General features: G+C 34.6%; 1 protein-coding gene across 2 annotated transcripts; it reads right to left on the bottom strand.

The window, feature by feature from the left end:
• Positions 1-1,172: 1,172 nt before the first annotated feature.
• LOC143048462 (translation initiation factor eIF2 assembly protein-like) lies at positions 1,173-21,739 on the bottom strand. Of its 2 annotated transcripts, none has more exons than XM_076222152.1 (12): positions 21,482-21,739; positions 19,620-19,688; positions 18,423-18,477; positions 17,240-17,281; positions 16,273-16,368; positions 15,792-15,898; positions 15,001-15,134; positions 14,059-14,181; positions 13,701-13,729; positions 4,290-4,409; positions 3,645-3,779; positions 1,173-1,652 (listed from the first exon to the last, which is right to left on the bottom strand). In XM_076222152.1, the coding sequence occupies exons 1-12, from the start codon at positions 21,553-21,555 to the stop codon at positions 1,584-1,586; spliced, it is 1,053 nt and encodes a 350-aa protein (XP_076078267.1). In that variant the 5' UTR covers positions 21,556-21,739; the 3' UTR covers positions 1,173-1,583. The 2 variants fall into 2 exon arrangements, 1 of the variants encoding a protein (XP_076078267.1); XR_012969850.1 differs by having other exon boundaries at positions 1,302-1,652; positions 4,183-4,409.
• Positions 21,740-22,019: the final 280 nt, after the last annotated feature.

The following is a 22,019-nucleotide window of genomic DNA, read 5'->3' as shown; positions in this document are numbered from 1 at the left end:
AAGAGTAGATAGTGGGTCTTCCCATGGATAGAAACAAGTGCCTTTGGGCAGGGTCAATCAAAGATTGAATTTACCTTACAAGGCGTATATGTATTTTTTCTCCTCAACTGACATTTTCAATTAGAAACAATGCTACACAAAAACTCAAATTTACAGCAAGTTATCCTTTCACACATTCTTGACTGTTGACTTTGTTTCCAATTTTGCAGATAGCAAAGGGAAAAATTCCTGGACAGGATGAACTGTAATACTGCCTCAGTAAGTGGAAAGCACATGGTATAAACATATAGGGTGGGTTCTGATTATAACATTGACTTCAAGTTACAGTTAATAATTCTCTTTAAAATTGGATTTCAATATAAAAGTTGATTATGCGATAAATTTCCATAACTATTAATTACAGCTATAGTACCTAAAATAATGCTTTATCCCAAAAGTTTGTGTAGGTCAGATATAGTTTGTCTCACTTTGCAAATCTAAAAATATGGAAACTAAGGGGTTTCTGTCACTCCAGGAAGTACAGTTAGCTAAACATTGGTTCAAATTTTTGGAAGAGAATAAATTTAAAACAAATATCAGTTTAAAAATATTTCATCAAACCTTGACTTTGTGACCTATATATCAATAGTGATCTTCCTTCTCTAAAGGAAAAGCATAAATCTCGCTTTGGTAAAGATTTAATATAAGGATCAAAAGACAAAATCTTGGAGCCTAACTGTTGAATACTTCACCAGTAACCTAGAAGCACATCACCATTTTAGGCACTGACCATTCATCTTTATTTTTGGGAAATACTAGTATCCCAAGTTGGCCATTGGTTTTTGGTGTCATTTGGTTGTGTCTCTAGATCTTTAAAAATGATGCATGTTTTAAGAAAGGTCCATGCTTGTTAGATATAGCAATCATTAGTATAATTATCATTTACACATAAAATGTCTGTTTAAAAAAACTATTTATTTCTCAATATGAGTAACAATATTTTATTCTCCCATAAGAATGTGTTTTATTATCAGAACACATAAATAATTTACTTGTACAAAACCTCTTTCCTGACTACCCTGAGTGATCTATTATCTATAATAATTTCCTTGTACAAAACTCTTTCCTGACTGTACCCTTTAAGATCTTTTATCTAAATTTCCTGTTTTCATCAAGCAAGGAAGAGAATGATACACATTAGAAAAATTGTTTATTATAATAACAATGAATTCCATTTATTATTCATGTTTGTATATATAATAAACAATGTGGTGTTTAAAGAAGGAAAGAGCAAAAATAGAGTTTCATATAAACAAATACAAGAAATTCCTCTAGTTTACTAATTTCATAATATTAAATAAGACTTAATGATTTCTAAAATAGATGTTATAAATGATAGAATAACAAAATACTGACAGAAATTTATACCAGTCATCACTCAAATTATACATTAAAAGTGCACTGCCATACATAAAGTTTTCTTTAACTTGGATTTTGTACATTTGATATCTAAGCCGATGGATGATTCTGTACAACTTCTTTCATGTGACCAATGATCTATGTGTTATATGACATGAATGATAGACCTGTCATTCTGTACAATATCAAGTTGTTGGTGTTGTACTGGTGTCTTCTTCTTCATCAGATGATTCTTCATTCTGTGTTTGAACTTTCTGTAGGAAAAGTGACAATACTATATTTAATAATTGATTACAATAGATAATGAAGGTATGAGATAAGCCCTGAAAGGTTCTAAAAATTTACAATCACAATGTGTTCTCCCCAGATATTTCATATAGCATCCTGATAAACAGGGGAAAGTGAAATACCATCTTGTTTCTAAAAATTATAGCATCACATCCATAACATAATCTATAAGAAAACCACTTCTGATAGCATCACATTAAAGATTATAGCATCACATTACCATGATGCTAAAAGGCCTTGGGGAGAACATTGCCAGTGATTGCATTTAATTTTTTTTATTATTGCATCAGTACGTATAGGTCAAAATATTTGAAAGCTCATTACAATCTATTGTAAGTAGCAATAGCAACTACTATTTGGAAGGGGGGGGGGGGGGGAATCCAAATTATTTGTGTTTCTCTATTTAGAAGGGGGGACAGAACACCTGAGGGAGTTAACTCTTTACAAATTGTCTGAATGTTTTAATCAAAGTATTAGTATTTAAGGAGAAATCAAACTTCTCATTGATCAAAATTAGTGTTTGTCAATATGCAGTACATTCAATGAAATTGTTCTTATAAATTTTGTGGTTCAGATTTCTTGAAATTATAATATTTTTATCAACAGGTCACAATTATTATTTTGTTCAAATTTATGAAAATTAAACCAGCCAAACTTATTTTATTCAAAGTGTGGAGAACCTTATTAAACTAGGATTTACAGCATATAATTATTCCAGGTTTTTTTTCCATAAGGCCAATTAAAATTAATTGCTAGATTTTCATCCCCGCCCGCCCCTCTGAAATCGTCCAGCCCGGATTTTTTTTATTTAACAAAAATACGATTTCCGGATTTTGGTCATGTCCGTTACCAGGAACCATCGATAATTTCGTTTCATTCGAAACTTCCTGTTTCAAATTTCTTTTTTGTATTGTTCGCCGGAGTAATCCCATCGAAAATGATTAAGTCTAAATATTCTGCTGCTCTATGATGACAACATCATCTACCGAGAATAGAGATTGATAACGAGAAGGGCATGAAATATTCGAGTTACGAGTAAAACGCCTTGTCCTTGAACGCAAATTGCGGTAGTCACCGGTAGTCACAAGTGAATCGAAAATCATGTTTTTTTCTTTATTTATACAATGACTTTGTGTCAGGAAATTTGGACTGTGAATGAAATCCAAAGCGCAAGAATCATAGAACAAATTGGTTCAAAAAACATGACTGGATTAAAGAAATTGACACAAGCACGAACTTGTTTGAATTATGACCGTATATTGAGAAAAAAATGTCGACAAACATGCATTTTAATTATAACAAGCCCTTCTATTCACCCATGGCTTTTGTTTTTGTTGACAAACAGCAAACACCCTCTGTTACTGTGCCTACCATCAATTTAGTCATTAAGCCACAACTAATTTTTTGGTTAAGTTCATGTTTTACATCATAATTTCTTTCAACACTGAGTTTACATTTTATTCTGTACTCGTAATACTTGTGTTGCATACAATTGTACCAAAACATTTAATTGATTTTATGACGACTACAAACCATTGCTTAGAAAGCAAAATAAATGTGGTGTAGGTATACTAGTAGTCTAACTGAAGACTGAAGAGAGCATTTCTCTTCTTTTTGATGTCTACTATAAATAGGTTTCTAAAGCGGCAATTGCTTGTATAACAGTGGTTGCCAATCAGGGATTTTTATTTAAGAGTTTGAAAAATAGTGTAGGATTCCTTATACAGCATGTATATACATTATACAAGCTTGTTTCCCACTAGCATATACCCCGCGGTATGAAAAACTCATGACGAGGGTTTCATATGAAATAAAATTTTAAAAATAAAATCCTCCCACCCGCCCCATTTTTTAAAAAATTTTGATGAAAATCTACGAATTAATTTTAGTTGGCCTTATGCCTTGAAATACCTTAGAACTAAATACAGGAATATATGATCACAAAAGTTTTGACCTACCAGTTTAAGTAAATCCATAAGTTTGTAAGGATCTTGACCAGTGGCTAGATCAATAATATCTCTAGGAACACCACATGTTGCAAATGGACTTGGCTGTACACCTTCTGGTCTTGCTACACATCTAAATGCTGGAAACTGATAATGAAAAATATTTTTTATTATTATAAATCACATTTTGATGAAACTACTCATTTGTCTAAAAATAATCATTAACACGATTTATCTTTTATAACAAGTAAAAAACAAGCAAATATATTTTAAACCACTTCTTATAATAGGAGGTGCAAATCTTCAATATGTGTGCAAACTTTCTGTGAAGTTTGTAAGGATCTGCATTGAAAACTTGAGGATAAGCTGATTACTCTACATTGGTACTATCTTTTGTAAACTTTACTGAAGATTACTTAATTACCAAGTTTGGAATAAAAGGAAATTCCATAACAGCAAGTGCATAAATTAAATATTTGTGCAAGCTTTGTATAAAGTTTTTTTTAAAAGTATCTGAATTAAAGATTGATTACACAATAGCGGTACCTACTTTTCACTCAACATCACAAAATTATAAACAAGTTTTGCACTTTCTGCAACCTGGTGAACTATTCAGTCCTTCTCTATTTACATCTACACCCCTCCCTAGTATCTTACATCAACACTATCTGTACCAGTACTCTCTAATGATTCAGACTCCTCCAGTTCTTTCCAGGTAAACATTAAACTATCTGTTACACTACCAAATGGATTGAAATCAATCAGCAATAATTTCCCCTACAAAACAAGAATTAGCAATTTAACATAATACAGAAGCACAAAAAGAATTAACATGAAGGTCTTCGCAACTTCACATACATATTCACATTTGAATATAAGCTTGATATGACAAACTAATATACAAATAAGTCTGCCTGTTGCCTTTTGAAATGACAAAGTTTAGGTTTTGGTATGGTGAAACCCCTGAAAATCACTCAGATAAAATAAAAATAGCAGGTGCATAAATTAAATTTGGAGGAATCCTGTCAGAGTGTGATGTGGACAACAAAGACACAAGAAGAGAGAATTGATCACTATGTGTCCCTACAGTTGTACTGTCAGAGTGTGATGTGGACAACAAAGACACAAGAAGAGAGAATTGATCACTATGTGTCCCTACAGTTGTACTGTCAGAGTGTGATGTGGACAACAAAGACACAGGAAGAGAGAATAGATCACTATGTGTCCCTACAGCTGTACTGTCAGAGTATGATGTGGACAACAAAGACACAAGAAGAGAGAATTGATCACTATGTGTCCCTACAGCTGTACTGTCAGAGTGTGATGTGGACAACAAAGACACAAGAAGAGAGAATTGATCACTATGTATCCCTACAGCTGTACTGTCAGAGTGTGATGTGGACAACAAAGACACAAGAAGAGAGAATTGATCACTATGTGTCCCTACAGTTGTACTGTCAGAGTGTGATGTGGACAACAAAGACACAAGAAGAGAGAATAGATCACTATGTGTCCCTACAGTTGTACTGTCAGAGTGTGATGTGGACAACAAAGACACAAGAAGAGAGAATTGATCACTATGTGTCCCTACAGTTGTACTGTCAGAGTGTGATGTGGACAACAAAGACACAAGAAGAGAGAATTGATCACTATGTGTCCCTACAGCTGTACTGTCAGAGTGTGATGTGGACAACAAAGACACAAGAAGAGAGAATTGATCACTATGTGTCCCTACAGCTGTACTGTCAGAGTGTGATGTGGACAACAAAGACACAAGAAGAGAGAATTGATCACTATGTGTCCCTACAGCGGTACTGTCAGAGTGTGATGTGGACAACAAAGACACAAGAAGAGAGAATTGATCACTATGTGTCCCTACAGTTGTACTGTCAGAGTGTGATGTGGACAACAAAGACACAAGAAGAGAGAATTGATCACTATGTGTCCCTACAGTTGTACAGTCAGAGTGTGATGTGGACAACAAAGACACAAGAAGAGAGAATTGATCACTATGTGTCCCTACAGTTGTACTGTCAGAGTGTGATGTGGACAACAAAGACACAAGAAGAGAGAATTGATCACTATGTGTCCCTACAGCTTTACTGTCAGAGTTTGATGTGGACAACAAGGACACAAGAAGAGAGAATTGATCACTATGTGTCCCTACAGCTGTACTGTCAGAGTGTGATGTGGACAACAAAGACACAAGAAGAGAGAATTGATCACTATGTGTCCCTACAGTTGTACTGTCAGAGTGTGATGTGGACAACAAAGACACAAGAAGAGAGAATTGATCACTATGTGTCCCTACAGCTGTACTGTCAGAGTGTGATGTGGACAACAAAGACACAAGAAGAGAGAATTGATCACTATGTGTCCCTACAGTTGTACTGTCAGAGTGTGATGTGGACAACAAAGACACAAGAAGAGAGAATTGATCACTATGTGTCCCTACAGTTGTACTGTCAGAGTGTGATGTGGACAACAAAGACACAAGAAGAGAGAATTGATCACTATGTGTCCCTACAGTTGTACTGTCAGAGTGTGATGTGGACAACAAAGACACAAGAAGAGAGAATTGATCACTATGTGTCCCTACAGCTGTACTGTCAGAGTGTGATGTGGACAACAAAGACACAAGAAGAGAGAATTGATCACTATGTGTCCTTACAGTTGTACTGTCAGAGTGTGATGTGGACAACAAAGACACAAGAAGAGAGAATTGATCACTATGTGTCCTTACAGTTGTACTGTCAGAGTGTGATGTGGACAACAAAGACACAAGAAGAGAGAATTGATCACTATGTGTCCCTACAGTTGTACTGTCAGAGTGTGATGTGGACAACAAAGACACAAGAAGAGAGAAGTGATCACTATGTGTCCCTACAGCTGTACTGTCAGAGTGTGATGTGGACAACAAAGACACAAGAAGAGAGAATTGATCACTATGTGTCCCTACAGCTGTACTGTCAGAGTGTGATGTGGACAACAAAGACACAAGAAGAGAGAATTGATCACTATGTGTCCCTACAGTTGTACTGTCAGAGTGTGATGTGGACAACAAAGACACAAGAAGAGAGAATTGATCACTATGTGTCCCTACAGCGGTACTGTCAGAGTGTGATGTGGACAACAAAGACACAAGAAGAGAGAATTGATCACTATGTGTCCCTACAGTTGTACTGTCAGAGTGTGATGTGGACAACAAAGACACAAGAAGAGAGAATTGATCACTATGTGTCCCTACAGTTGTACTGTCAGAGTGTGATGTGGACAACAAAGACACAAGAAGAGAGAATTGATCACTATGTGTCCCTACAGTTGTACTGTCAGAGTGTGATGTGGACAACAAAGACACAAGAAGAGAGAATTGATCACTATGTGTCCCTACAGTTGTACTGTCAGAGTGTGATGTGGACAACAAAGACACAAGAAGAGAGAATTGATCACTATGTGTCCCTACAGTTGTACTGTCAGAGTGTGATGTGGACAACAAAGACACAAGAAGAGATAATTGATCACTATGTGTCCCTACAGTTGTACTGTCAGAGTGTGATGTGGACAACAAAGACACAGGAAGAGAGAATTGATCACTATGTGTCCCTACAGTTGTACTGTCAGAGTGTGATGTGGACAACAAAGACACAGGAAGAGAGAATTGATCACTATGTGTCCCTACAGCGGTACTGTCAGAGTGTGATGTGGACAACAAAGACACAAGAAGAGAGAATTGATCACTATGTGTCCCTACAGTTGTACTGTCAGAGTGTGATGTGGACAACAAAGACACAAGAAGAGAGAATTGATCACTATGTGACGCTACAGCTGTACTGTCAGAGTGTGATGTGGACAACAAAGACACAAGAAGAGAGAATAGATCACTATGTGTCCCTACAGCTGTACTGTCAGAGTGTGATGTGGACAACAAAGACACAAGAAGAGAGAATTGATCACTATGTGTCCCTACAGTTGTACTGTCAGAGTGTGATGTGGACAACAAAGACACAAGAAGAGAGAATTGATCACTATGTGTCCCTACAGTTGTACTGTCAGAGTGTGATGTGGACAACAAAGACACAAGAAGAGAGAATTGATCACTATGTGTCCCTACAGTTGTACTGTCAGAGTGTGATGTGGACAACAAAGACACAAGAAGAGAGAATTGATCACTATGTGTCCCTACAGTTGTACTGTCAGAGTGTGATGTGGACAACAAAGACACAAGAAGAGAGAATTGATCACTATGTGTCCCTACAGTTGTACTGTCAGAGTGTGATGTGGACAACAAAGACACAAGAAGAGAGAAGTGATCACTATGTGTCCCTACAGCTGTACTGTCAGAGTGTGATGTGGACAACAAAGACACAAGAAGAGAGAATTGATCACTATGTGTCCCTACAGCTGTACTGTCAGAGTGTGATGTGGACAACAAAGACACAAGAAGAGAGAATTGATCACTATGTGTCCCTACAGCTGTACTGTCAGAGTGTGATGTGGACAACAAAGACACAAGAAGAGAGAATTGATCACTATGTGTCCCTACAGCTGTACTGTCAGAGTGTGATGTGGACAACAAAGACACAAGAAGAGAGAATAGATCACTATGTGTCCCTACAGCTGTACTGTCAGAGTGTGATGTGGACAACAAAGACACAAGAAGAGAGAATAGATCACTATGTGTCCCTACAGCTGTACTGTCAGAGTGTGATGTGGACAACAAAGACACAGGAAGAGAGAATTGATCACTATGTGTCCCTACAGCTGTACTGTCAGAGTGTGATGTGGACAACAAAGACACAAGAAGAGAGAATTGATCACTATGTGTCCCTACAGTTGTACTGTCAGAGTGTGATGTGGACAACAAAGACACAAGAAGAGAGAATTGATCACTATGTGTCCCTACAGTTGTACTGTCAGAGTGTGATGTGGACAACAAAGACACAAGAAGAGAGAATTGATCACTATGTGTCCCTACAGCTGTACTGTCAGAGTGTGATGTGGACAACAAGGACACAAGAAGAGAGAATTGATCACTATGTGTCCCTACAGTTGTACTGTCAGAGTGTGATGTGGACAACAAAGACACAAGAAGAGAGAATTGATCACTATGTGTCCCTACAGTTGTACTGTCAGAGTGTGATGTGGACAACAAAGACACAAGAAGAGAGAATTGATCACTATGTGTCCCTACAGTTGTACTGTCAGAGTGTGATGTGGACAACAAAGACACAAGAAGAGAGAATTGATCACTATGTGTCCCTACAGTTGTACTGTCAGAGTGTGATGTGGACAACAAAGACACAAGAAGAGAGAATTGATCACTATGTGTCCCTACAGTTGTACTGTCAGAGTGTGATGTGGACAACAAAGACACAAGAAGAGAGAATTGATCACTATGTGTCCCTACAGTTGTACTGTCAGAGTGTGATGTGGACAACAAAGACACAAGAAGAGAGAATTGACCACTATGTGTCCCTACAGTTGTACTGTCAGAGTGTGATGTGGACAACAAAGACACAAGAAGAGAGAAGTGATCACTATGTGTCCCTACAGCTGTACTGTCAGAGTGTGATGTGGACAACAAAGACACAAGAAGAGAGAATTGATCACTATGTGTCCCTACAGTTGTACTGTCAGAGTGTGATGTGGACAACAAAGACACAAGAAGAGAGAATTGATCACTATGTGTCCCTACAGCGGTACTGTCAGAGTGTGATGTGGACAACAAAGACACAAGAAGAGAGAATTGATCACTATGTGTCCCTACAGCTGTACTGTCAGAGTGTGATGTGGACAACAAAGACACAAGAAGAGAGAATTGATCACTATGTGTCCCTACAGCTGTACTGTCAGAGTGTGATGTGGACAACAAAGACACAAGAAGAGAGAATTGATCACTATGTGTCCCTACAGCTGTACTGTCAGAGTGTGATGTGGACAACAAAGACACAAGAAGAGAGAATTGATCACTATGTGTCCCTACAGTTGTACTGTCAGAGTGTGATGTGGACAACAAAGACACAAGAAGAGAGAATTGATCACTATGTTGATGGTGCTACACCATAGGGTAGTGAAATGCGTCTAATGTGGCGGGTATCGACCATTAGATATACCGCTGCTGCTGGCTAGCCTACAATGCCTCCGCGGGGTAATACACGGATACTGGGGTCCAGCATTCCAGGCTAAATTGCAAAGGGATCTCGGAGCAGCAAGGGCCCTAGAGATGCAGAGTGCAGGCCCACCGGCGAGTGGATACGCCCTGGCTCTCATCAACCTTGCCCCAGCTATGGGATATTAGCCCCACTGCCTTGTGGGTGACTTTGGAAAGTCGAAGGCTATGGAAGTAAATCCAGAAAGAAAATCCGGGTAGATAGAACTCGTAAGCTCATGCAGTCGTCTAAGGGATGGAAAACCCCTACAGAATAACCCGACCCTTCACGTAGAAGGTTTTGCTTAGGGTTAATGACCCTAACAAATAAAAAAAACTCATGTTACAGAAACAGCAATGAAGAATATAACTACAGCTGTGGAAGAGAGTCTCAAACGCACCAACAGTGGAGCAAGGATGAATGTAGGTAGTGAAAGCCGAAAGGAAACTACAAACAGGATAACGGAGACCCTTAACATGGCAAAAACTAAAACCAGAATTGGTTTTTGGAACGTCAGAACAATGTATGCAGCAGGAAAATTGGCTCAAATAACCTCAGAAATGCAGCGGTACAAATTACATATCTTAGGCGTCAGTGAGAGTAGATGGACAGGATCTGGCAGGATGACAACAACTTCAGGAGCTACTGTAATATACTCTGGGCGAGATGATAACCAACATCATGAAGGAGTGGCAATAATCATCAAAAAGGGTATAGAAAGAACACTATTAGAATGGAAACCTATAAGCAGTCGAATTATTATGGCAAGATTCAAAGGAAAACAGATTAACATCACTTTATTTCAATGCTATGCTCCTACGAATGAAGCTGATGATGAGAACAAAGATGTATTTTACGAACAGTTACAACATGAAATTGATAAAACACCAAACCATGACATGAAGATCATCATGGGAGACATGAATGCAAAAGTTGGTTTGGACAACACTGGCTACGAAAGAGTTATGGGAACGCATGGTTGTGGTAAGATAAATGAGAATGGAGAACGACTTGTCGATTTCTGCTCAACAAACAATTTAGTAGTAGGAGGTTCCATTTTTCCACACAAAGACATCCACAAACTAACATGATATTCCCCAAACCTCAGGGATAAAAACCAGATTGATCATCTAATGATAAATAGCACATGGAGAAGATCATTATTAGATGTGAAAGTTAAGAGAGGAGCCGATGTAGGATCTGACCACCAACTGATAACAGCTCTCATCCAACTGAAACTCAGGGCAACTGGAAAGAAAGTTCCATCAAGGAAGCGTTTTGATATTGATAAACTAGAGGATATCAAGGTTAAAAGAGATTTTACCATAAAGTTACAGAACAGATACCAGATATTGGAAAACTCAGTAAGAGATGAAAATGAAACATTAGATGAGAAGTGGAATGAGATATCAGATATATACACTAAATGTAGCGAGGAATGTATAGGCTATAAGCAAAAGACAAAGAAAAAAGATTGGATCACACCGGAAACATGGAACAAAATTAATATCAGAAGGCAGGCAAAAAAGAAAGTCAATGATACCAAATCACCAAGATTGAAAGACAAATACCAACAAGAATATAGTGACATACATCGCAATGTCAAAACCCTGGTTAGAGCTGATAAGAGGAAATACATGGATAATTTAGCAGATCAAGCAGAAGAAGCGGCTAATAAAAGAGAGCAAGGCAACCTCTACAAAATTACCAAAATTATCTGTGGAAAAGGCAAGTCTTCACCTAACATCCCAGTGAAAGACAAACAGGGAAATTTAATAACATCAGAAAAGGAACAAGAAAAAAGATGGGCAGGACACTTCAGTGAAATTTTGAACAGACCATCTCCAAAAGAACTACCTTCTATCCCAGAGCCTAGCTTTGAACTGGAAATAAGTATTGAACCACCCACCATATCTGAAATTGTAGCAGTAATCAAAACTCTAAAAAACGGAAAAGCTCCTGGTTCAGATAATCTGAATGCAGAACTGTTTAAAACTGATCCAATCTTAGCAGCCAATACCCTCCAACCAATTTTCCATAAGATCTGGAAAGAACTTATAGTACCAACAGAATGGGATAAAGGTATTATCATCCCAATACCTAAAAAGGGTGCATTAAATGATTGCAATAACTGGCGTGGAATCACCCTTATATCTATTCCTAGCAAGATCATGGCCAAAATTATTATAAAAAGAATATCTGAAGCAATCGACAGTTTACTCAGAAAGGAGTAGGCAGGATTTCGCAAGGGAAAAGGCTGCGTTGACCAGATTTTCATCCTGAGAAATATCATTGAACAATGCACAGAATGGCAAAGGCAACTCTACATCAATTTCATCGACTTCGAAAAAGCATTTGATAGCATTCATAGGGAAACCCTTTGGAAAATCATACAACTTTATGGCATCCCACAACACCTGATCAATCTAATCAAGGCTTTTTATGAAAACTTCAAATGTACAGTCGGAAGTGAACAACTTTATTTCCCAATTAAAACTGGAGTAAGACAAGGATGTGTAATGCCATCTACACTATTTATAATAGCCATTGACTGGGTGATGCGACAAACAACTAAAGATATCCCAAGAGGCATAAGATGGGGAACTTTCACCATTCTTGAAGATTTGGACTTTGCCGACGACATTGCCATGCTATCGCACACTCACCAACATATCCAGGAAAAGTCCAGTCGAATAGAAAAGTATGCAGGACAGATAGGTCTCAAAATAAACACTAAGAAAACTGAAGTAATGAGTTTAAACACTAATAACCCAGCACCAATTATAATAAACGGGAAACCATTACCACAGACCGATACCTTCACGTACCTAGGAAGTACTGTAAGATCAGATGGTTAGCTAGAGCTGCATTCAATAACCTGCAGCCCGTATGGAAATCCGGTCAATACACCATCCGGACAAAGCTAAAACTATACAACAGTTGTATACTACCTATCCTGTTGTATGGTTCTGAATGTTGGCGAATGACAGAGGCAGACCAACAAAAGCTCTCTACATTCCATACCAAGAGTCTGAGGAGAATCCTAAGGATATTTTGGCCACAAAAAATCACCAACCAGGACCTCCTCATTAAATGCAAACAGGAAGAGATCAGCATACTCATTAGCAGGAGAAGATGGAGATGGATTGGCCATGTTTTACGCAAGAGCCCTGAAGAACTTACAAACACAGCAATGTTCTGGACCCCAGAGGGAAAGAGACACAGAGGACGACCTAAAATAACATGGCGGCGCACAGTTGAGTCTGAGATGGCAAATTTCCAACATACTTGGGGGAGCTTGAAGAAGATGGCACAAAACAGACAGATGTGGAGAAACTTCGTTACTGCCCCACACGCCAATGGGCGTAATGGGCAGTAAGTAAGTAAAAAAAATTACCGAAATTAGGTGAAACAATTTCTGGATCATTGTACCACACGTTGATTTAATAAAAATAATAAACAAGACAAGAAAGCGATAAATCAAGTAAGAATTAGAGAAATATTAACATATCATTTTGAAGATCAACTGAACTATTGAACTAGCTATATTCTTGCACTGGAAAAACAATTGTTTGTTCAAATTGATATGAATTACGAAGTGCAATTCTGTAGATGTGATTTTTGTGGATACCAATTTTTGTGGGTGAGGAAAAATTAAATTTTGGTGAAAATTTGATTTTGTGGTTTTGTTGAATCTGCATGTTAACCTCTAGTAAATATATACTTCATTGAACAGTTTAATATGTGGTTTACCTTTACCCATTATATCCAGTAGTGTCCTGGTGATGTGTTTCCAAGATCTAAAACAGTTATCTCACTAGAAAACAACTTAAACTTGTCTGTTCTATGGTCGTGTTGTTGTCTCTTTGACACACTCCCCATTTCCATTTTCCATTTTAATAATTCTCTAAATTCTTACCTTGTCTCTTCTATAAACATCAAAACTATCTGCAATATAGAATTGAATTATCTATTTTTATCTACACCTTTGTAATACTTGTGTTTAATTGAACGTCAAAAAAGATTATAATCCACAGAAAAATTATTTCAAATTTCTTTCATAAAAGTTTTTACAATTTCCGTTATTTGATATTTATATACATTGTACCTATCTCTTTGGTCAGACGAGTAAACTACAGGATAAACTTCATATGTGCAATCATAAGTTTTTAGTTGACTGGGAATTCATCAAATTTCATTGCAAACAATGTTATTATAACTAGTCATAAATAATAAAGCTATACCACACAACAACAGTACATACTATTCATACTTACAATTTGCACATGTAAATTTTGAGGATACCATATGATAGAAAAATGACTTTATGTCTGCTACAATATCTTCTCTCTGATCCATAATATGTTCATAGTATATTGAGTGATGACGTTGTGAAATAGCTGTAAAACAATAAATAATATCAAAATATAGCACTGATCAAACTGATTTGAAAGAAATTTTTACGCAGAATTATTTAAAATCTGCCATATAAATACTTCTAGATTTAAGTTGAAAATATGTATATTTAACAATTTCCATCATCCCTTTATTGTTCAGAACTATATTCTAATTTTAAAATACAAGGAGAAAAGCTAAAATCATGAAAATCAAACCTGACCTATAAATTGTCATAATAAAACATGAAGAAAAAAGTCTGGAAAACTGATTTGCAGGACTGAAGAATGGACAGGTGAACAGACAGACCGACTGACAGACGGAAAGTATGCAAACCTAAATCCCCTTTGACTTTGTTGGATTGGGACTAATAAATAAGTAGACATGATTTTATGGTCCATGAAAAAGGATAGACTTACCAAAGCAGCAATGAAATTCCATAGGTAAACTGCACAAAACACACCCTGTTTGCAATAAGGAGAAGTTGAACAGCAGTATCCAATCATTACACAGAAAAGTAAGATTGAGAAACATGAACATTGCACACCTTTTCCTGAAAAATGTATTTTGTTGTAGAGATGCTGTCTCATTGATGATGCCCACATCTCTATTTAAAAATTATGAAATATTTGCTTGTATTTCATACTGCTGTTGTTGGACAATGGGCAAATATGAGAGTTAATACTTTGGTTTTCAGGAAGTGGTGCATACAATAAATGCTTTCGAAATTTAAAATGAGTTTTTATTATGCAATACCTATTGTGTTGCAATTTTGGTAATAATAAAAACATGGCAAAATTTTGAATTTATAGCATAGGACTCACCTAATAACTGGTTATTTCTGACATAACATCTAAATTCTGCTGCAGGATTTAAATCTTGCCATTGTCTTAGGATTAAATGATATTTTACTGTAATATCACTACTGTCTTCATCGTAATCTTCACATTTACAAAATCTAAAAAAAATTAAACAGAAACGTATAAAACTTTCCTCAGACAGAAAAAAAAAATCTTTGAAAATGAAATGATATCAGTATTCTGTTTTATTGTTCAGTATAACAGCTTAAAGACAGACTTATTTTTTTTTCTGTTACCTATTCAATCATTACTAAATTATCAAATTACCTTTCTTAAATTTGCTGTTGTGAACTTTCTTTGAATATTGTAATACAAGACTACACTGACATGAAAAATTTGTCTGTTTTTAGTTTCATTTTTAGAGATTTTCCTAAATTTGACAAAGTGCACGGAAAATGGTTAACCTTTATGTGTGCAAAGATGTATATATGGTCAAAACAAAACAAGTGCCTAATTATATTTATTTGAAGTTTAACTATTATCAATTACATTCAGATTAGCCTGTGCAAAACAATAGATTTAAACAATATTTGAATATTGTTCTTTTATTTTTCCAAAGTTTTGACCTAGTTCCTTATATATGGAATGCAGTGAGACTTAGTACATTTAAATACAAGTGAAAACAAAAATAAGATTTTAAGAAAAAACTGAAATGTTTGCAACACACATTCTTTTTATAATAAGTGTGGTACTAAATGCATCTATTTTAACCTTGCTGAATTAACTCTTATGATATCAATCGTAAAAATACTTACGGTTGTGTTAAATCATGGGTGATGAACTCTGAACTTTTAAGCAAGAGATATATGTCACTAGGACATGTACACTTCAATGTTTTATCAAATGATATCCAGGTAGCATCCTGAAAACATTACCACATATCAAAGATATGCCTATATCTTTTTGACAGAATATTAGTTGATATTTGTTCTTTCCGATACAGGAATCAGGTCACTGAATTTGATTTACTTAAAGTTTCAGTGACAGATGTAAATAAATAACAATGTATCTTAATTATCATGTTAAAAACTAGCTCATTCTTATTTTAATGTCTTTGTTTTCTTTGCATTCTTTTGATTTGTCCCCCCATTTGTTTTTATGCTATAATCAGCACCAAAAAGTACTGGAATTATACTTTTACGGTTTTACATACACAAAAATTTAAGTATGCTTATTGGATCTATAGTGTTTTGTTTTTCCACAATATTTTGAAACTATTAACATTAGTATATATACCTGTGGAGAACTCCAATTTAACTTTGGAAAGACTCTCCCGCCACATGATTTAATTTTGTTTTTAATCGTTGTTTCAAATTCCGGAAAACTGGGCTCCTGCAATTAAAGATATAAAATAATAACCAATTTAAAGTAAAAACGGCCTTTAAGGAAAAAAAATTATACTAAAAACATTGGCATGATTGTAAGAGAAGAATTGATGATCTTTAAGATATACCTTTGATACTACATGTACAATGTATTGATGATCTTTAAGATATACCTTGATACTACATGTACAATGTATTGATGATCTTTAAGATATACCTTGATACTACATGTACAATGTATTGATGATCTTTAAGATATACTTTGATACTACATGTACAATGTATTGATGATCTTTAAGATATACTTTGATACTACATGTACAATGTATTGATGATCTTTAAGATATACCTTGATACTACATGTACAATGTATTGATGATCTTTAAGATATACCTTGATACTACATGTACAATGTATTGATGATCTTTAAGATATACCTTGATACTACATGTACAATGTATTGATGATCTTTAAGATATACCTTGATACTACATGTACAATGTATTGATGATCTTTAAGATATACTTTGATACTACATGTACAATGTATTGATGATCTTTAAGATATACTTTGATACTACATGTACAATGTATTGATGATCTTTAAGATATACTTTGATACTACATGTACAATGTATTGATGATCTTTAAGATATACTTTGATACTACATGTACAATGTATTGATGATCTTTAAGATATACCTTAATACTACATGTACAATGTATTGATGATCTTTAAGATATACCTTGATACTACATGTACAATGTACTGATGATTGGTTTATAAGATTCTGTTTGTATTAACAACAAGTTATTATGGCTATGGTCTATTATTTTTAGTAAATAAAAGGTGATCTCTTATAATAAGTAGATACATACCTCTGCTATTGGTCCACCATCATCATCCCAGTCTACATCAATCTATTAAAACAAAGCATTTGATTTTATCATTTTGGTCATGTTAACACAATTGCAGTCCTTACTTTGCTGTAAAGTATTGGTGTATTGCTGCAAAATTTTCTTAACCCAACCACCGGTTGTATAATTTATTTGAAAATTTCAGGGCAGATAGATCTTGACCTTATAAACAATTTGTCATGTCAGATTTGCTTTAAATGCTATGGTTTCAGAGATATACTCCAAAATCTACATTTGCCCCTAAGTTCTATTTTTAGCTATGATCGACATCTAGATTGATGAGAAAAGCTCACTTGGCAAATAGGACCAGGTGAGCAAAAAATTCAGATTTTTTAGGGTAAAGATCTCCATTTGACGCAATTGTAATTCATTGAATCTAACCAAATAGCATCTATAATATTATCACATGTAAATGTAGAGAATGTTAATAAATGAGTGCAAATTGTACAATGAGTCTTAATCTCCATAACAAAGGATGAATTTAAGAAATTAAGTGACACTTTTAAAGTTCTTAATCAACCAATTGAAGTTCTTATGTATGTTTTATGCAAATGTTGGAATGTCAACATTTATCTGTGGTTTCTGTTTCAAGCAATTTGTAATCATTAGACACAACCATTTTAACACCACCAAAGTGAAGAGAGTTCAAGAACTGTCATTGGTTATAAATGATGTAGCTAGGAGACCAGATCATAACTCTTGGCTGCGAAGATGTTCGAATGTATTCTCTAATTTTTGTGCTATTTTCACATTTCTTGACCGGTGTGAGAAAAATATTTCTCCTCACTAGTGAAAATTCTGATCTCGGCAAATGATTGGTTGAAATTTAATTGTGACGTTAAATTTTCTTGTTTTCTTCTGAATTTTCTTATTGTGATGTCATGAAAAAAGGCGTAAAAAAGTACACAATTTTCCTCAAGTATTGAAAAGGAAGGATAAAAATCATTAGAGAAACAGATTCCACCACTGTAACTTGTGTATTACGATATTTCTCCACTCCAAACAGTTAAATTTTAATTACTTAAAAAGCTTGGCAAGCCTTGTGCTTTAAATATTAAAATTTAACTGTCTCGAGTGGAGAAATTTTGTAAAACAATTTTCAATCTATATTTCAACATTCTGAAGAAATTAATCTGCATGTTACCTCTTCTCCTCCCACATTGTCTTCATTACTTTCCAGTGCACTGGCTGTTATTGACCTTAATACAAAATATTCAATAATTAATTTTATGGGCATTCTGTTACTTACAATCTATATTCATCAGGGGAATTATTGCGATCCGATGGATACATCTGTTGTAGGGTTGTCACTGACTCAGACGTACTTATAAATATAATTATTTTCTGTGACTGTATCTTACATTCATTTGTAGGATCCTTTACTATAGATAATTTAGCTGATCTGTAACAATAACATCTTCATGCCTTATATATCATGTACTGCAGTACGCCGCTAGATTAAAACTGACGTGGAAAGGTAACACACGGCTAGCGAAAGCTCTTTTTTAGAGAGCCCAGGTGGTCGTGTGGTCTAGCGGGACGGCTGCAGTGCAGGCGATTTGGTGTCACGATATCACAGTAGCATGGGTTCGAATCCCAGCGAGGGAAGAACCAAAAATTTGCGAAAGCAAATTTACAGATCTAACATTGTTGGGTTGATGTTTAGACGAGTTGTATATATATATATATATATATATATATATATATATATATATACATATATATATATATATATATATGAAACTGAAAATATGTGTGTATTTCTTAAAATTTATAATCTTAAATAAAGCAATGTTATTTATACATGAAAAATAAGATTTGAATGTATAATAATTGATATTTGGTATAGGCACCTGCAATTTTTATAAGTTGGCTTTGCACAAGCTTTCAGCAACTGCAAACACAATAAGGTCATCCTGCCACATTCTGTATGTGCAAGGCTTAGTCTGTAATTCACTGGTTGTCATCTGTTATATTTTGATTTTTGCTTGTTATTTTGTATATAAATTTAGCTGTTGATTTTCTTGTAAGAATTGTTTAACATTGTTTTGTCTTGGGGCCTTTTACAACTAGCTATGCAGTATGGGTTTTACTCATTGTTGAAGGTGACTTATATAGTTCTTTACAGATATTCCAACCTCTCTCCTTTGTTTTTTTTTTATCAGTGGTGTATGTTTTTATATTAGTTGAACTTTTTTATGAGTGACATTTTTCTTATTTCCAAAACTGTTGTATTGTTGTGTAAAGTTCTAAACTTACATGACTAATATACATATAGCTTTTGTACTATAATATATTTACAATTAATTTGAATTAAATCAAACTGATAAGATATACTTACTCTGCTGGGAGAACAATTCCATCAGCATGAAGGTAATCAATGAATTCTTGAGGAAGTGGAATCATATAGCTAAAATATAAATATACTGTAAAGACATGCTCTTACCTTTTCATAGTATGTGCCTGTTACTTGAAAATGCAGTATGAAACTTTGTACAGTAGACATAAAGTAATAATCAATGCAAAATATATTTGTGCATTATTACAATTACTGTGAAAAAATAATCCCATAAAAATCATAATAAAAAGCAGACATAAATATAGTACCCCATATTGTAAAACAATTATTATTGCTATAATGAAGCTGCCAACAGTACATGTGTAACATTGTTTGAAGCATTTCATAGTAAGATTTCTAAAGATCTCACATTTGACAAGACAACTTTAACAATATATTGAACATCCTGTAGTTCGTTTGTATTTGTTGAAAGGGTCCAAAAAAAAAACTCTGGTTAATTTTGTAATATCATTCGTTTGATATGTTTGAGTTTTTGATTTTGCTATTTGATATAAAGGGAAAGCTGGGTTTTTGATTTTGCTATTTGATAAGGGAAAGCTGGGTTTTTGATTTTGCTATTTGATAAGGGAAAGCTGGGTTTTTGATTTTGCTATTTGATAAGGGAAAGCTGGGTTTTTGATTTTGCTATTTGATAAGGGAAAGCTGGGTTTTTGATTTTGCTATTTGATAAAGGAAAGCTGGGTTTTTTTGATTTTGCTATTTGATAAGGGAAAGCTGGGGTTTTGATTTTGCTATTTGATAAGGGAAAGCTGGGTTTTTGATTTTGCTATTTGATAAGGGAAAGCTGGGTTTTTGATTTTGCTATTTGATAAGGGAAAGCTGGGTTTTTGATTTTGCTATTTGATAAGGGAAAGCTGGGTTTTTGATTTTGCTATTTGATAAATTTAAGAGTTCTTTAAAAAGTATATCACTATAGCACTGTACAGAGAGGTTACACAAGGAACTATGTACATTTAAACTCATCATATGATTGATTTTATGAGATTTTCAATTTCTTTTTTTCCCCAAATACATGTGGCCAATATTCCCTAGGTAATTCTAATGTTTATCAATTCTCAGGTTCTTTTTGAATTTGTGAGTTTAATACACCATATCGCTATATGGACATCACAAAGGTTCCCCTGAAAATGTGAACTACAGGACTTCAAAAAAAGACAGTCAATTTGTAAATTAAGAATAAGCGCTCACTCTTTAAATATTGAGACAAACAGATATTAAAAAAAAGAAATAAAAAGATCTGAGCGTCTTTGTTCTAATTGCTCACTTGGTAAAGTTGAAGATATGCTTCATTTTTTATTAGTATGCCCTCTTTATGATATTCAAAAGGAAGATTTTTTTCAAGACATTTCTAACAATTGTTATAATTTTATAAATTTAAATAAATCTTCTAAATTTTTATGCTCTTGAAGCAAGAAAATGTAACTCTTATGGAAAAACTGGGCTGTTATATTTGTGACTGTTTTGAATTAAGGAGATCAGGTATGAACACCGACACTTAGTCAAGTAAATAATTTGAAAAAAATGCATATAATGTAATTTTATTCTTTTATTCACAATATATATATGTTGTTTTTGTCTCTTTATTCTAAATATATATGTATTTGCTGCTATTATTGTTGTTTTTACCAATTATGTAAATCAATTGTATCTGATTTTATGCCCTTTATGGGTCCAACGGCTGTTTTGCCAGACAAGCTCGGACTAACTGATGATCAGATCAGATGATCAGTTGTACATGTATATCTTGGTACCTAAAATGCATAATCTGTATCTTGAAATATCAATCTTGTACTTTTATTAAGATTTCAAAAGCATGTGTTCATATTCCCACAATTTATATTTACCTCTTTATTGTTATATCCTTAAATTTATTATACCAAGAGGGAAAACTACACTGTAAAACTTCATCAACTTTCATGACTGTTTTGGATTAAATACAAAATAATTTCAGTATACTATTGAGAAAAGAAATTTATAAAGTGTTCTGTACTGCAGATATTTTCAACAAATAAATAACTTATAAACCATAAAATGATGTAAGATAGTTGAATTCTTGAAACACATTTTAGTTTTTTGTTATTGCATCATGTTCCTAATGTAAATAACAGAGGTGTTCCGATTGGTGGCGCTACTAAATTTAGTCAAATGACGGAATAAGCACGGAAACCCGGAAAATAAGTTTTTGCACATTAAATAAGTGTGGACACAGATTAGTGTGGATAGTATGTATGGCTGTTTGACAGATCTTTTCTGACAAAAAAGAGAGTTCTCTGGTTTCCTCCCATAGGGTTCTATGTGTGTTAAACTGTTTTGCACAGTGACAGCCAATCTTTACCAAACACTGAAAATAGCAGTGTATCTTATTTAATATTGACTTTTTAA

The sequence above is a fragment of the Mytilus galloprovincialis genome, chromosome 1 (genome assembly GCF_965363235.1).
Source record: "Mytilus galloprovincialis chromosome 1, xbMytGall1.hap1.1, whole genome shotgun sequence".
In the NCBI taxonomy this organism is placed as follows: domain Eukaryota; kingdom Metazoa; phylum Mollusca; class Bivalvia; order Mytilida; family Mytilidae; genus Mytilus; species Mytilus galloprovincialis.
The sequence above is the reverse complement of the archived record's forward strand: the minus strand, read 5'-3'. Positions and strand labels throughout refer to the sequence as shown.

Excerpts from the sequence above, each read along its gene's own strand:
- LOC143048462 (XM_076222152.1), bottom strand. The coding sequence starts at position 21,555 with ATGAAAGTTGATGAAGTTTTACAGTGTAGTTTTCCCTCTTGGTATAAT. Across the intron at positions 18,478-19,619 it reads GGAATTGTTCTCCCAGCAGA|GTCAATAACAGCCAGTGCAC; the intron begins GTAAGTATATCT and ends TTTTGTATTAAG. Across the intron at positions 1,653-3,644 it reads TTATGGATTTACTTAAACTG|AAAGTTCAAACACAGAATGA; the intron begins GTAGGTCAAAAC and ends CTTTTCCTACAG.